The sequence below is a fragment of the Triticum dicoccoides genome, chromosome 6B (assembly GCF_002162155.2).
Source record: "Triticum dicoccoides isolate Atlit2015 ecotype Zavitan chromosome 6B, WEW_v2.0, whole genome shotgun sequence".
NCBI lineage: Eukaryota > Viridiplantae > Streptophyta > Magnoliopsida > Poales > Poaceae > Triticum > Triticum dicoccoides.
Window position 1 is genome coordinate 712,259,449 of NC_041391.1, and position 13,694 is coordinate 712,273,142.

The following is a 13,694-nucleotide window of genomic DNA, read 5'->3' on the forward strand; positions in this document are numbered from 1 at the left end:
GCTGGCACGCGCTCCATGTCCGCGGTATAACAATATCCTTGTCATAAATAACTATCCTGCATAAAAACATTGCAGACCACGGCAAAGATAAATTGTTCTTTGATAGAAAATAATGTGTCGATAAAATATACTTAGACGAATATTACCTGATTTATCCGTCCGACCGATGATCCATAAGTAGCGTCAGGAGACATCCTTTGAGAATTTTGATCATTGTAATTTGACCACCGAGTCTCTGAAGATGCAGTTGAAAGTCTTGAAACCTCTTCTCTGTTCTCACACTTGGAGTCAAAGGAGAATTTGAGAAGGTTGACCATACACAAGCTGTACTCCTTTTTTGATCATACAACCTACGTAACTTAATGGATTTCCGCACTGTTTGCAAAAACTGAAAGGCCTTGCACGCAGCCATGTCATACAGTGCTTCAAACACCTCCAGCAATTGTAGAGGCTCGTCCACGGCTGTAGCGTCGAAAAAAACAGTAGGCCGGCTCAACGTGCCCCCGCGGATACAGCAAGGGCGGTTAAAAGCATGGCAATAGGGGTGGCAACTCCGTAGTTGTAGGCTAGTTCACCAGCAGAGTCGGAATCGCGTTTACAGTAGCGAGGCCCGGCGGCGGTTTGGAGCGAGGCCAAGCGTGGCTTGGCGCTGACCCGCCATAGAGGAGGCGGCTCGTCGGCGGTCTGCTCGCTGTGGGCAACTCGGTCGGGGCGGCTCGCAGCGCTCGGAGGCCGGCGGTTTGGGAGGCTCGGCGGCCAGCGGATCAAAGTGCAGTGGTGGCGACGGCAAGACCCATGGCTCGGAGATGCGAGACCCCGGCAGCGGCGGGGACCGCAGCGGCAACACCTGTGGCGGTAGCGACCGGGTGTGAAAGACGGGGGCTTCTGGCCGGCGACTTGAAACTGGGTCGTCTTGCGGCAAAACTGCGGCGACTCAATGTGTAACCCCGCCGGACTTAAAACATGGCCGTTCTTGCGACAAAGCTGCGGCGGCTCAAGGCGGAGCCAAAGCGAGGATAGATAACCGACGCGGGCGACTTGGCAGGCGAGCAGTTCAGCTTTGAAAACGGCTGGTATGGACGGCGACGTTCCGCGATTTGACAGGGTGGCCCGGATGGCCGTAGCAGAAGCGGAGGCAAGCGGGCCTGCGGGGGTAGCTCCAGCAATTCAGAGCAACGGCGGAGCGAGGCGGCTCACAGCGTGACAACTGGCCCACCCTAACATGAACCGGCCTTCTGTGCGTTGGGCCTTGTCATCCGTCTAACCCGCCCACCGGGTTACGCCAATCCAGGACGGGTTAGTCATGAGTCGCCAAGCTCCGGGCGGGTCGCCAATGAATCACCACTCTCCAGCCGGGTTGTCCATCCGGCCGGTTTACACCGCGGGGTATATCCCCGACAAGACCAGAGCAGAGGTAGCAGCAACTGGAAGTCTGAATTCTGAAAATCTCTGGGCAAGAGAGCAGAGTAGAGCTGGCTCATGTTATCAATCGTGAGAACCATTTGAATCCAAACAATGCAGTGTGATGTAGTATGGTTGTTCATGGCGGCCATGGATCCAGATGCCATTCTCTTCTTTCTTCTGAAGCTAGCAAGGGGATGATGTCTGTATGCAGGAGGTACCTTTTTTTTCGACGCAGCTGTCGTGGTCGCGGCAGCAGGCATCGAGGTCGTCGCAGGGGCCCTCCCCCTCGCACCCGCTCCACCCCACGCCGGACAACTTGCCCTACCGGATCCCCACCGCTGCCACCCCATCCCATCTCTCCATGGTCAAAGCATGCTCATATCAGAAAGAAATCGACCGGATCAGGGGAGGACGAGGAAGCGGCGGCGTCGTCTCCGGCCACCGCGCCCTCCTCCTTCCCCTCCACCCGCAAGCCAACACTCCTCTCCTTTCGCGTCTCGAGCAAGCTCAGAGCCACCGCCGCGGCGGCATCGGCATCGGTCAACCCGCCCCGGCCTTCAGGTCCGTCACGGCATTCGCGCCGGCCACTGTGGCCAACCTCGGCCCGGGGTTCGATTTCCTGGGCTGCGCGGTCGCCGACGCCTCGCTCTCCCTCGGCGACACCGTCACCGCCACGCTCGACCCCTCGCTGCCCGCCGGCACGGTCGCCATCTCCGCCATCACCTCCCCGTCCCGCCCCCGCCTCGCCGACCGGCTCTCCCGCGACCCGCTCCGCAACTGCGCGGGCATCGCCGCCGTCGCCGCGCTGCGGGCCCTCGGTGTCCGCTCGCACGGCGTCTCCCTCAGCCTCGACAAGGGCCTGCCGCTCGGCTCCGGGCTCGGATCCTCGGCCGCTTCGGCGGCCGCCGCCGCCAAGGCCGTCGACGCGCTCTTCGGGTCCCTGCTCCCCCGCGACGGGCTCGTGCTCGCCGGCCTCGAGTCCGAGACTACGTTTTGATTTTCGGCCGAAAAAAATTAATTTCGGCCGAATTTCGGCCGTCTCGCTAGGGCCCGATATATGGGCCTATCAGCCGAATAATTTGGCCCAGTTTAAATTTTTTTTGCCCGGCCCAGCTTCGAGAGCCTTCCAGTTAGGCTTCCGCTGAGACAAAACCACGAACCCACGCTACCTAACCCTAAATCGATCTTTCCCTGTCCGTCCTCCTGTGTGCGGCGCCGCCGCTGCGCACAGGCCACATCTCCTCGCCCTCCTCGACATCTCCGGCCAAGGCGCTCACTTCTCCGGCCCTCCTCCACATCTCCTCGCCTCCACCCCATCTACTTCCTGTCGAAGACTGCGGCAACGGAGCTCGGCGGCTGCGGCCCTTCTCCAAGACTGCAGCATGGTGCTCGGCGGCTGCGGCCCTTCTCCAAGACTGCAGCATGGTGCTCGGCGGCTGCGGCAACGGAGCTGATGGAGCGCGAGCCGACCAGTTCAACGTAGGCAGTAGCACGGGGCAGCGGCAGCAGCATGGAGGGCGTCCGCTTGACTGGAAAGGTACAAATGTTCTTGATGCAGTTTCAGTACGTCTATGCAGTTTCAGTTCTTGAGCAATTTCAGATCGATGTTGCTTTGTTTCTTGGTTATAATCTGTGTCTGCTTGTGCTGCTTTAGATCTAGGAGAGGTCCCTGGTAAATGGCTCGGCAAATGCATATATCATACGGGGTTAAGAAAAAGTGAGTCTTGATGAGTTGAACGTACAACCGTGAGATTATTAATCTGAAATATACATGCATCTGGTAGTCACCAAGGAGTCTCACAATGTTTTGGTTTAGTATATAATCTGAAACACACATGCATCTGGTATTCACTAAGGATGCTCACGATCTGGTACTATTTATTTTGGTCCAACAAAAAAGTGGGTTACAAACGTTATTCTGAACATCCTAAAATATATAATCGTTCCATAGATCTGGGGTGTGTGCTTGTTTTTGAGCTGTTGAGATGATGCTTGTGTGCAATATTAAAGTTTCTTTCATCACCTCCAACCACTCGCTTGTATGTTTGCAGAAGCATCTCATGTTTGAATTGATCATTTATTTAGATCTACAGTACGTCCAATAATAATTCAGTTGTGTTGTGTATTTAACTAAGTAGATGTTGACCGATGGTTAATTTCAATGTTCAGCGGTACCATTAAGTGGTGGTTCTAGAACTAAGCTTCGCAGTATCTTTCTCAAGAATAGATTATTATTTTTGACTTGTCTTTTTGGCAAACTAGAGCATCAGGTTGTATTTAAATTACGGGAGAATTGCATTTTTACCCCTAGTTGCTTCCTACCCACGGGTTTTACCCTTACTTTTCGAGCTTGCTCAGTTTTGCCCTTACTTTTTCCATCGAGGTCCCTCGAATGCCCTTTAACCGTTTGACCAAAATTTTGAAAATTCATAACTAATTCATACGAACTCAGAAAAATGCAAATAAGATATCAAAATGTTCAGATAAACATTACCTTTATGGGCATATCATTTGGATTCAGGACAAAAGCATCATTTAAACTACCCGGGGTAATTAATGTTATTAACATTATTTAAAATAAATAAGTATGAACAATATTTTTTTCACAAATAAAAATTACGTGCAAATGTAAGTTTTGTTTTCTGAACATCCTGATAGCTTATTTGCATTTTTTGGAGTTTGTATCAACTTGTTATGAATGTTCTAACGACTTTGACCATTATTTGGAAACTTCATAACAAGTTGATACAAACTCATGAAAATGCAAATAAGGTATCAGGATGTTCAGAAAACATCACCTACGTTTTCATATAATTTTTATTCATGAAAAAAAATTGTTTATACCTATTTATTTTAAATAATGTTAATAACATTAATTACCTCGGGTAGTTTAAATGATGCATTTGTCCTGAATGCAAATGATATGCTCATAATGGTAATGTTTATCTGAACATTTTGATATCTTATTTGTATTTTTCTGAGTTCATATGAATTAGTTATGAATTTTCAAAGTTTTGGTCAAATGGTCAAAGGGCATTCGAGGGACCTCGATCGAAAAAGTAAGGGCAAAACTGAGCAAGTTCGAAAAGTAAGGGCAAAACCCGTGGGTAGGAACCAACTAGGGGTAAAAATGCAATTGTCCCTTAAATTACTTATTCCTTAGTATCTAAACTAGAGCATTAAGCTGTACTGTTTTTGTTCCTCATTCATGTGAGGACACCCAAGTAAGCAAGGGTTGCTTCTCTAGTTACCTACTCTTCATAACTGACCGTTGTTCTTTTGTCATGTGATTTTGAAGAGAATGTATTTGTTGATAGTGAGAGTGAGGATAATGATGGGGTGAGTGAGGATGGGGAAGATGCTCCATCCATGCATGATCAGCAAGAGGCGCAAATGCAAGTGGAAAAAGAGACACAAATTCAAGTGGAAAAGGACGCACCTCCAAGAGATGGCAATTTGGAGACCCGTAGATCTGTACGGCTTGTCAAGAAGAAGACCAAGGGCGTCAACAGCCTATACCCTGTTGCTTAGAAATCTGTTGGCAAGTCTCTTCTTTCTATTGTTTTATGATTCATGATAATTGCTTAGAAAATTTTAGTTACTTGGAGCTGCTAGTTTCTTAGATGTATACACTTTCTATCCATGCCTAGCCTTCGTTGTCATGTTAAGCAATGTATTTATGTTATCCTGAAATGTTACCACTTGACTATTGTTGCACTAGACACCTCCATGTTAGTCCATTTTATTTCATTATGCACAAAGTGGAAGAAGAAAATTCTGATGTTGAACTACATCCATCCTGATTTTCCTTTTGTATGACAATTGACAAATGGCTAGTCCAAGCCAACAGTGGGCTGTTTGTGTCTATGTTGTTTTCTTTGTATCCTTAGAGTTTTGTTGTGCTCGAGTAAAAACTGTAAACTAGAATTCATCATTCTAGTATATGGAGGCATTTAACCTTTGCTCCTGAAGCTTTTTGGTGAATAAAAACTATATTGCTGTAGTAGATTTGTTATTTGATTCATGAGCATGCATAAATTTGACTATTGTTCTACTAGCCACTTGTCCTGTTAGTCCATTTTATTTTTAATGCACAAAGTGGCAGAAGATAATTCCGATGCAGAACTACCTCCATCCTGACCCTTCCTCTGTTTTCTCTAAACCATAAATGGGACTTGAAGAATAACTAAGGATATCAAGAAGCTTTTGGATGTAGGCAAGCTTGGAGCTGCTGTTTCAATGTCATACTTTGATAGTTGCCTTTTGGAGCTGTTGTTTCTATGTGTAATACTTTAAGTCTGTTGGCTGTACCGGACTATTTAAACTCTGAACTATGCTGTGATGGTTGAACTGATGTTGGACTGTTAAGGGTTATGTTGGAGGCCACTTTATAACTAATGTGTGCCTGTTATGTTGGACAGATGCAGTTTTATTAATCCCTAGAGCTTATTTGCTGAAATTTACATGATCAAACCTGATGGTTGTTGCGCTGCTATATTTGTGGCCTGTTTTATTTCAAATCTTGTTTGAATTTCGGCCGAATTTCGGCCGAATTTCGGCCAAATTTTGGCCAAATTTTCAAATTTTGATTTTGAAATTTCGTCCGAGATTTTGCCAAAAAATTTAAAATTCCCGAAATTCGGCCATTTCGGCCAAGGACGAAAAAAACACAAACCGAAAATCAAAACACAGGTCCGAGAAGGCCGTCAGCGGCTTCCACGCCGACAACATCGCGCCGGCCATCCTCGGGGGATTCATCATGGTGCGGAGCTACGATCCGTTCCGCCTCGTCCCCCTCCCCTGCCCGTCGGCGCTCCGCCTCTGCTTCGTGCTCGTCACCCCTGACTTCGAGGCGCCGACGAGCAAGATGCGTGCCGCGCTGCCGAAGAACATCGCCATGGGCCACCACGTCCGCAACTCCAGCCAGGCCGCCTCGCGCGTCGCCGGCGTGCTGCAGGGTGACGCCGCCCTCATCGGCTCCGCGATGTCGTCCGACTTCATCGTCGAGCCCACCAGGGCGCCCCTGATACCTGGAATGGCCGCGGTGAAGGCCGCCGCTCTCGAAGCCGGAGCGCTGGGGTGTACCATCAGCGGAGCAGGCCCGACCGCGGTGGCTGTCATTGAGGGAGAGGAGAAGGGGGAGGAGATCGCCCGGAGGATGATCGACGCCTTCCTGTCGGTCGGCAAGCTGAAAGCGACCGCCACCGTCGCTCAGCTCGACAGAGCCGGCGCCAGGGTCATCTCCACCTCAAATTTGGAGTAGAAACTAGAGAGGTACCTTTCTTGTCTCTTTGTATTGTTTGCAAACTACTCCCTCCGTTCCTAAATAATTGTCTTTCTAGAGATTTCAACAAGTGACTACATACGGAGCAAAATGAGTGAATCTACACTCTAAAACATGTCTACATACATCCGTATGTTGTAGTCCATTTGAGATGGCTAGAAAGACAACTATTTGGGAACGGAGGGAGTAGATGACAATGGTTGTTGGTTCTAATTTGTTCAAATTCTGAATGAGTGATATTCAATGTCCTAATTTGTCTTGGACAGCAGCTTCACAGCAACATGGCTATTTTTATCATTCACACTTTTTATGAATCCGAATAATGGGGTCTCTAGCTTCTCCTTGTATTTACCGTAGTGAACACTATGCCATTTTCTTAGTGATATTCGAGGTTTTGCTGCAAGTTGTGTCCAGTCCAAGGAGGCGCTAGGATCGGAGTATAATTAGGGTGAATTGATCGTGTTCTCCACAGGGAAAGGTGTACAAGAACTTTCAAATTTCGCAAAGCAGTAGAGTTTGAAGATTAGACACAGCACTAGTATCCAACAATTTCTTATGAGTAATCAAGGACAGGAATTAAGTAAGAGAAAGTAACTAGCGAAATATTATCAAGCAACAAGCTATGGATTCAGGCAGCTAGACAGATTACAGGAAGCTGCAGTGGTTTTCAGAGGGAAGAACACTTCAGAACTTAGTCTTACAGGTTGAAGGCTCGAATCGAAGAATAGAAGGGGCTTTGAACTTTGAAGGAGATCATGGGGATGGAGAGAGTTGGGGACAAACTCGCTTCAGATCTCACCGACGTCCATCGTCCTCTCCTTGCCGCCTTCACTCCCTCTTTTCTCTCCTTCTGCCCCCTTCTCCTTATCTGATCTCTGCCCCCGTTCTTTTTCCTGTTTAGTCCCTCAAATACTTGGCTTAACGCGCAAGATGTTCCCTCATTCTTTCATTTGCACCCTTGCTCCTTTTCTTGGACTGTAAACAGGTCCAGTTCCCCAAGTGCTTGGTTTTTGATGGATTTTTGCACCTTTTCGTGCAAACCTAAAAAAAGAGTAGCACTTTAACATAGCTTGTTTGTGGCATTTTGTATGCAACATTTCAAGTTTCCATAGGATAAGCTTGCCAAAATTTAGATAAAAACAAGAAGAATTCTGTGAAAATGACAACAATATGTAGAGAGATCAGCTAGTTTAGGGGCTTGGATACTTGGATCAACACAAATTTTTCTTGTTTACAGCTGTGTGGAGGGAGACTGCAGTTCTGCTTCGCTATCATGTATCAAATGCTGATTTCGATGTGCAACAGACTCTATCATCAGCTAACAATAGCTTGAGCTTTTTTATGCTTGTTGGTACAGCATTCACATGTGTGCAATACAATAATGGTACTAACACTAGGATCACTTTAGTGATTTAGTGATTGGATGTGTCATCGAGCAGCTATTGCTGAAAGATGAGCAGTTGTCCACACATGTTTGCTCACTGTTGGTGATGCCTACATGTTCTGGTGTTAGGTGTCAAACTTTTCCCTGGCTGTGAATTCCTTCGCCTATAATGACACCAAAAATGGTTTAGATACAAAAGGTTACACGATTATGATAGCTCCCTTTCAGAACACGTGGCCTTTGATGAATAATGAATTTATTTTCTCTTTCTTTGAGAGGATATCATTTCCGACTCATGCGAAATATCTGCTTACAACCTGTTTCTTTTGTTTGCAGACTTTGGTGCTCCGTTCCCATTCGTGTGTATCGGCCTGACGGTGTGTACTAGCCTCTCCCCTGAGTTTTGTTTCCCCATCTAGTAGTAGACTGCTGGGCTTGTGGCCCCATTGATCCCAATAAGTTGGTGTGATCTAGTTGAATAGAGCGCCATTCGGCATGATTGTTGGCAGGATAATAATGTAGTAATCTGAGTTAATTTTCACACACTGGATGAATAAAAATGCAGTTGATTTGAGGCACATCCTGACCAGTATCATTTCATTCTCTTGGGTGTTGCTGAACAAAATATCTGTCTGAAGCTCAGTTGGATAATTACTTGCTTATATAGCAATCAATCAAAATCGATGAAGCACTAGCAATATACTAGCAAAGCTTATACAGTATTCTATACATACTAGCAGTGTACTAGGCGGCGAGGATGGACATGAAGACGGTGGACCAGGCGGTGAGGGCGAGGGCGGCGACGAGGTAGGTCCAGAGGAAGATGACGGAGCACTCCTCCTGGGCCACGTCGTAGAGCTGCGCCATGGTGCCGATGCTCATCGCGGGCGGCAGCGCGAACTGGAGCATCAGCACGGGTCAGGCGGCAGGAAGCGGGTGTAGGACCACCGCGTGCGTAGCCGACGGCGAAGGCAGTGTGAACGGCACAGGAGCGAAGATGCTTCAACCGGCGTTCCTCGAGACGGAGATACAGCCACCGCGCGCTCGTAGGTGGGGTTCGCCATGAGGGTAAAGTTGGAGGCGGCGTTGCCGAGGTCCTCATTGAGGCCGGCTGTGAGGGTGGAGAGGAGCAACTCGTCGCCCACCTTGAAGCCGATGTCGTTGAGCTCGTCTGAGAGGGTCTTGGGGCGCATGCAGTAGTCGTCGACGGAGGAGTCGTTTTGGTGACACCCAAAAAACTCCTGTTGCAGAAAGACGATCCGCTGGAGCTTATTGTCGGTGAAGAGGCCGACGATCTTGTTCCACACCGTGCATGCATCGTCCTTGTCGCGAACGACGGTGTGGAAGATGTCCTTGGACACGGTGAGGAAGAGCCACCTGATGATGGTGGCGTCGATCGCCAGCCAGTCGGCGTCGCGGTTGAGGACGAAGAGGTTGGCGGTGCCGTCGATGTGATCCTGCAGGTTATACTCACGAAAGAGGAGACTGAAGTACGTCTTCCAGGCATAAAAGTTCGCCTCTTTGTGGGAGAGGATGACCGGGACGCGGCGTTCGATAGGAACATCGCGGATGTAGGCAGGATCTGGTAGTGTGGTAGCGGAGGAGCCGACGGAGGAGTCGAAGGGGTTTGGTGGACGCACGGCCGGAGGAGTGGAGGCGGCGGATCTGTGGGAGAGATCGGAACCAGACATGGCAACGGGTTCGGACGAGGCTGGGTAGGGTTAGGGTTTGGGTGGGCAGTGATCGGCTGAGTAAAAGTGGCTAGCAGCGGGTGCGCGGCGGAAGGCGATGGGGTTTGGGTTGGGCGGCTAGCGGCGATCGAGAGTAGGCAGGGTGAACGAGGGAGCGGAAGCAGTGGGAGGCGGGCGTGCGGGGTGACGCGCGCGAGGGTAGCACGGCGGCGGCGAGGGAATCAGCGACGCGGGCGTGCGAGGAAAAACTAGCGGCGGCGGCTACGAAGCGACGGCGACATAGCTAAGGCTGGGGATCGTAGAGGCTTTATACCATGTAGAATATTATGCAACTCACGATATATTAATTGGGTACAATATGCACATATATATAGGTACATAGGGAAGCCACGTTCTCTACTATACATGAAAGGAGGAGGGCTTGTTGTACAAGAAATATACATGCTATATCTATATCTCAACAGGCGACCATCCTCCGGCATACCTCGCTGGACCGCTTCATGACGCCGTGCGTGTGCGTCCAGATGTAGAGCCCGCCGAGCGCCATGGAGAAGGAGGCGTAGGAGAGGCCGCGGCGGGTGCAGTCGCCTCCGAAGGGGTTCCCGTCGTCACGGCACACGGCGGGGATGACGATGAGGAGCAGATTGCCCAAGTTAGCGGCGGAGCACGACGCAACAACCAGCCCGCGGAGGTGCGGCGGCGGTCTGAGGATGAGCACCGCCAGCCACCCCAGGACCCCGCCGGCGAAGAAGATGATGCCGATGTTCAATCACGGGCATGAACCACCTTGGGTTATAATTCAAACCATCTGTCATTAGCTAGCTTAATTAAGAAAGGAGCATGAGGCGAATGTTCAGGGAACGAGTAAGAGACCATGAGAGGGCGTCCTGGAGCGTGACGGTGGAGGCGAGGCTGGCGAGCAGCAGCGCCGGCCGGGGTGAAGGCGTAGACGACGCGGTTGATGTCGGCGCGGGCGGAGGGGAGGCGAGGTAGGCGCCGAGGAGGGCCACGAGGAGCACCTCCACCACCACCAGCAGCGACACGAACCCCATCCTCCTCCGTCGGTCGATCGGCGAGGGAGCGAGAGAGTGAAGAAGAGGCGGCATGCATCGATGGCCATTTATAGTAGTAGTAGTAGAATGGATGCCACGTGCGCTTGATTTGCTTCTTCTTTTCCAGCTCGACTCATCATTCATGGACCGATTTTGCTGTGGTTGAAGAAGACGGCCACCGGCGGCGATGATGGTGTGGTTGTTGGCGCCATAATCAGATTCAGATCGGCCAACCATGCATGCATGCACCAATGATTCCACGCATGCATGCGCGGGAGAGACATTCACGTTCGTACTACTACTGTGCGGCATAGGGCAATGCTGTGTGTCGCTCCATAAAACGGTCACAAAAGCCATGGCACGACGAGAGCCGCCCTGTGGCTGAATGGTTACGAGGATATATAGTAGCTAGCTAATCAAACCCTAGGGTTAACGCTTTGTTGTCTTGTGAAGTCAGAAATATTCTTTCAGTACGAAGCAATGTTCCGGCCGATAGCGAGGCGCTCGTAGAGTTAGGATATGCGTGTGTTTATTCATAGGATGAGTATATGTACGTGTTTATGAGCTTCCGCGTTTGTACTGTGTTCCTAAGAAAAACGTGGCGCGAAGTCTTTTATCTATAATCGTTTATGCACCGATTTATTTTTTCTCGTTTGAATGATGAAGAAGAGGGGTAAAACTGTTCACTTGAACATTTTGATTGCACCATGGTGCACAAGGTAACCCCCAACATTAAAGGCTCAAGCCTAAGCCAGAAAAGGAGCTCCACGAAGAAACCACGAGGACGAATGATTATGCGGGTTCAGTTTGGTCATTGTATTCACAAAGTATGAAGCTCTTTTTTGCAGGGTGAAAGGAGATTTTCATTACTCTCGGAGGCTTATTAGCCTTCGATAGGTTTCAATCCCGAGCGCAACCACACTGCAGTGCGGGGGTACTATAGGATACGCAGCCAGTGGCGAGGCAGTACTCGGCGAGCCGGGGCAGCTGCCAAGGATCGCGCGCCAGGGATCGATCCTGCGACCTCCTGGTTGCCCGGAGGCAGCGTTGACCACTGCACTAGGCTGGAGTTAAAGGCATGTCCTATTAGAAGGGAAAGGGTCGGCTTTTACACACTTTTCCTTCTTTTTTTCTTTGATTTTTTCTTTCTTGGTTTTCAACCCTTTTTTCGTTTTCTTTTGTTTTATTTTTTTCATTCTGTTCCTTCATTTTTTATTTTATTTTTTCTTCCCCATTTTTTTGTTTGGGTTTCTTTTTCTGCTCCATTTTTTCATTTTTGATTTTTGATTTTTGTATTTCATTATACATTCTTATGTACATATCACATTTTTTCAGATACTTGTTCAACATTTTTCAAACACTTATTCAACATTTTTATATACATGATCAACATTTTATCAAATACTTGTTCAACATTTTTCAAATACTTATTCAACTTTTTGAATGCTTGCTTAACATATTTTTAAATCCTTGTTCAACATTTTTCAGATACATGTTCAAATTTTTCGAATGCTTGATTAAGATTTTTCAAATACCTGTTCAACATTTTTTCAAATACTTGTTCAACAATTTTCAAAATGCTGGATTAACATTTTTTCAAGTACTTGTTCAACATTTTTCAAATACTTGTTCAACATTTTTTGAATGCTTGATCAAAAATTTTCAAATACTTGTTCAAAATTTCCATGAATGCTACATTAACATATTATAAATACTTGATCAACATTTTTTATAAATATTTGTTCAACATTTTTTTGGAATATTTGATTAAGAAATTCAAAAACTTGTTCAACAGTTTTCAAATACTTATTGAATGTTTTTGTAGAGTTATTTAATATATACACGCACATTGAAATATTTTAAAGTATAAACAGAAGTACAAAATAAAACAAAAAATGAAACCGGAAAATAATAGAAAAAGAAAAACAGGCTGTGGCCTCGCTCGCGCATGGGCCGGCCCATCTGGGCTCCATAACCTGCCCGGGCAAAATGTCCGTGGGCCATTCTTTGTGCCTGTTTCTTCTAGCTCTAGATGGGCTTACACGTACACAGCTGGTCCTAGCCCATGGCTGCACGCATCGCATGCATCGTAGGCCTACTGGGCTAGCGCGGTACCAGTAGTGCAACAACTAGCTAGGTAAACCGATTCTCAAAAACCCCTCAAAAAGAAAAACGATTCTCAAAAAAACAAACTAGCTAGGCAAACCGTGTCTTGTCGTATCCTGCTGGTCGCGCCCCCCTCCATCGATCGCGACGGCTCGACTATACCCTAGCAGTTAGCGGTCTCGCGGAGGCAGCCGTCGGGCACGGGCCCAGCTCCTCTCCCTGCACGGCAGGCCGGCAGTCAACGGCGCAACGATGCCTCGATTACGAAAAAGGACCACAGCAACAAGTATCCAATACAAACGCACGCCACACTGACCCAAGGCACCGACACACAACCTCAACGACACAAAGCATCTAAAAGAAGAGCAAAAAAGTATCCGCTAAGAACCGACGGAGACCACCACCAAGGAGCGATCGTCCGGGAGGCCGGACCGAGGACTTCAAGACGGTGCCTCCAGGAAGGGCACGAGCAAGAATGTCGCACTACAACAGGAACCTCCATTTAGCAACACATCAATGCGTTGTTGTATGTCCATATATGTACTTGTTGCTAAGGTCTACACCAACGAATTAGTATGCATTACCGTTGGTGGCGTTGGAAGGATCTACAGCAACGTATATGCATGTGTTGGTGAGCGACATGTAGAAGCGTTGTTTTGCAACATATAAAGCTAGGGCCCAACAACACTACATATGCGTTGGTGGTGACCCTACACAAAAGGATTCTAGAAGCTTCGCTAGATAGCATGAACAATTAATGATTTTCATATATT

General features: G+C 48.2%; 1 protein-coding gene and 1 pseudogene across 1 annotated transcript; one reads left to right on the top strand and one right to left on the bottom strand.

Annotated features, from left to right (window-relative positions):
- The first annotated feature begins 1,715 nt into the window (after positions 1-1,715).
- Positions 1,716-8,584, top strand: LOC119320663 (homoserine kinase-like). Its single transcript, XM_037594656.1, has 3 exons — positions 1,716-2,382; positions 6,097-6,678; positions 8,409-8,584. The coding sequence occupies exons 1-2, from the start codon at positions 1,766-1,768 to the stop codon at positions 6,665-6,667; spliced, it is 1,188 nt and encodes a 395-aa protein (XP_037450553.1). The 5' UTR covers positions 1,716-1,765; the 3' UTR covers positions 6,668-6,678; positions 8,409-8,584.
- A 1,222-nt stretch (positions 8,585-9,806) lies between these two features.
- Positions 9,807-11,389, bottom strand: LOC119320664 (annotated as a pseudogene).
- Between the last annotated feature and the right edge of the window lie 2,305 nt (positions 11,390-13,694).

Bases quoted from the DNA above. Each gene is read 5' to 3' on its own strand.
- LOC119320663 (XM_037594656.1), top strand. From the start codon at position 1,766: ATGGTCAAAGCATGCTCATATCAGAAAGAAATCGACCGGATCAGGGGA. The intron at 2,383-6,096 runs GTCCGAGACTAC...ATCAAAACACAG, and splicing joins CTCGTGCTCGCCGGCCTCGA to GTCCGAGAAGGCCGTCAGCG.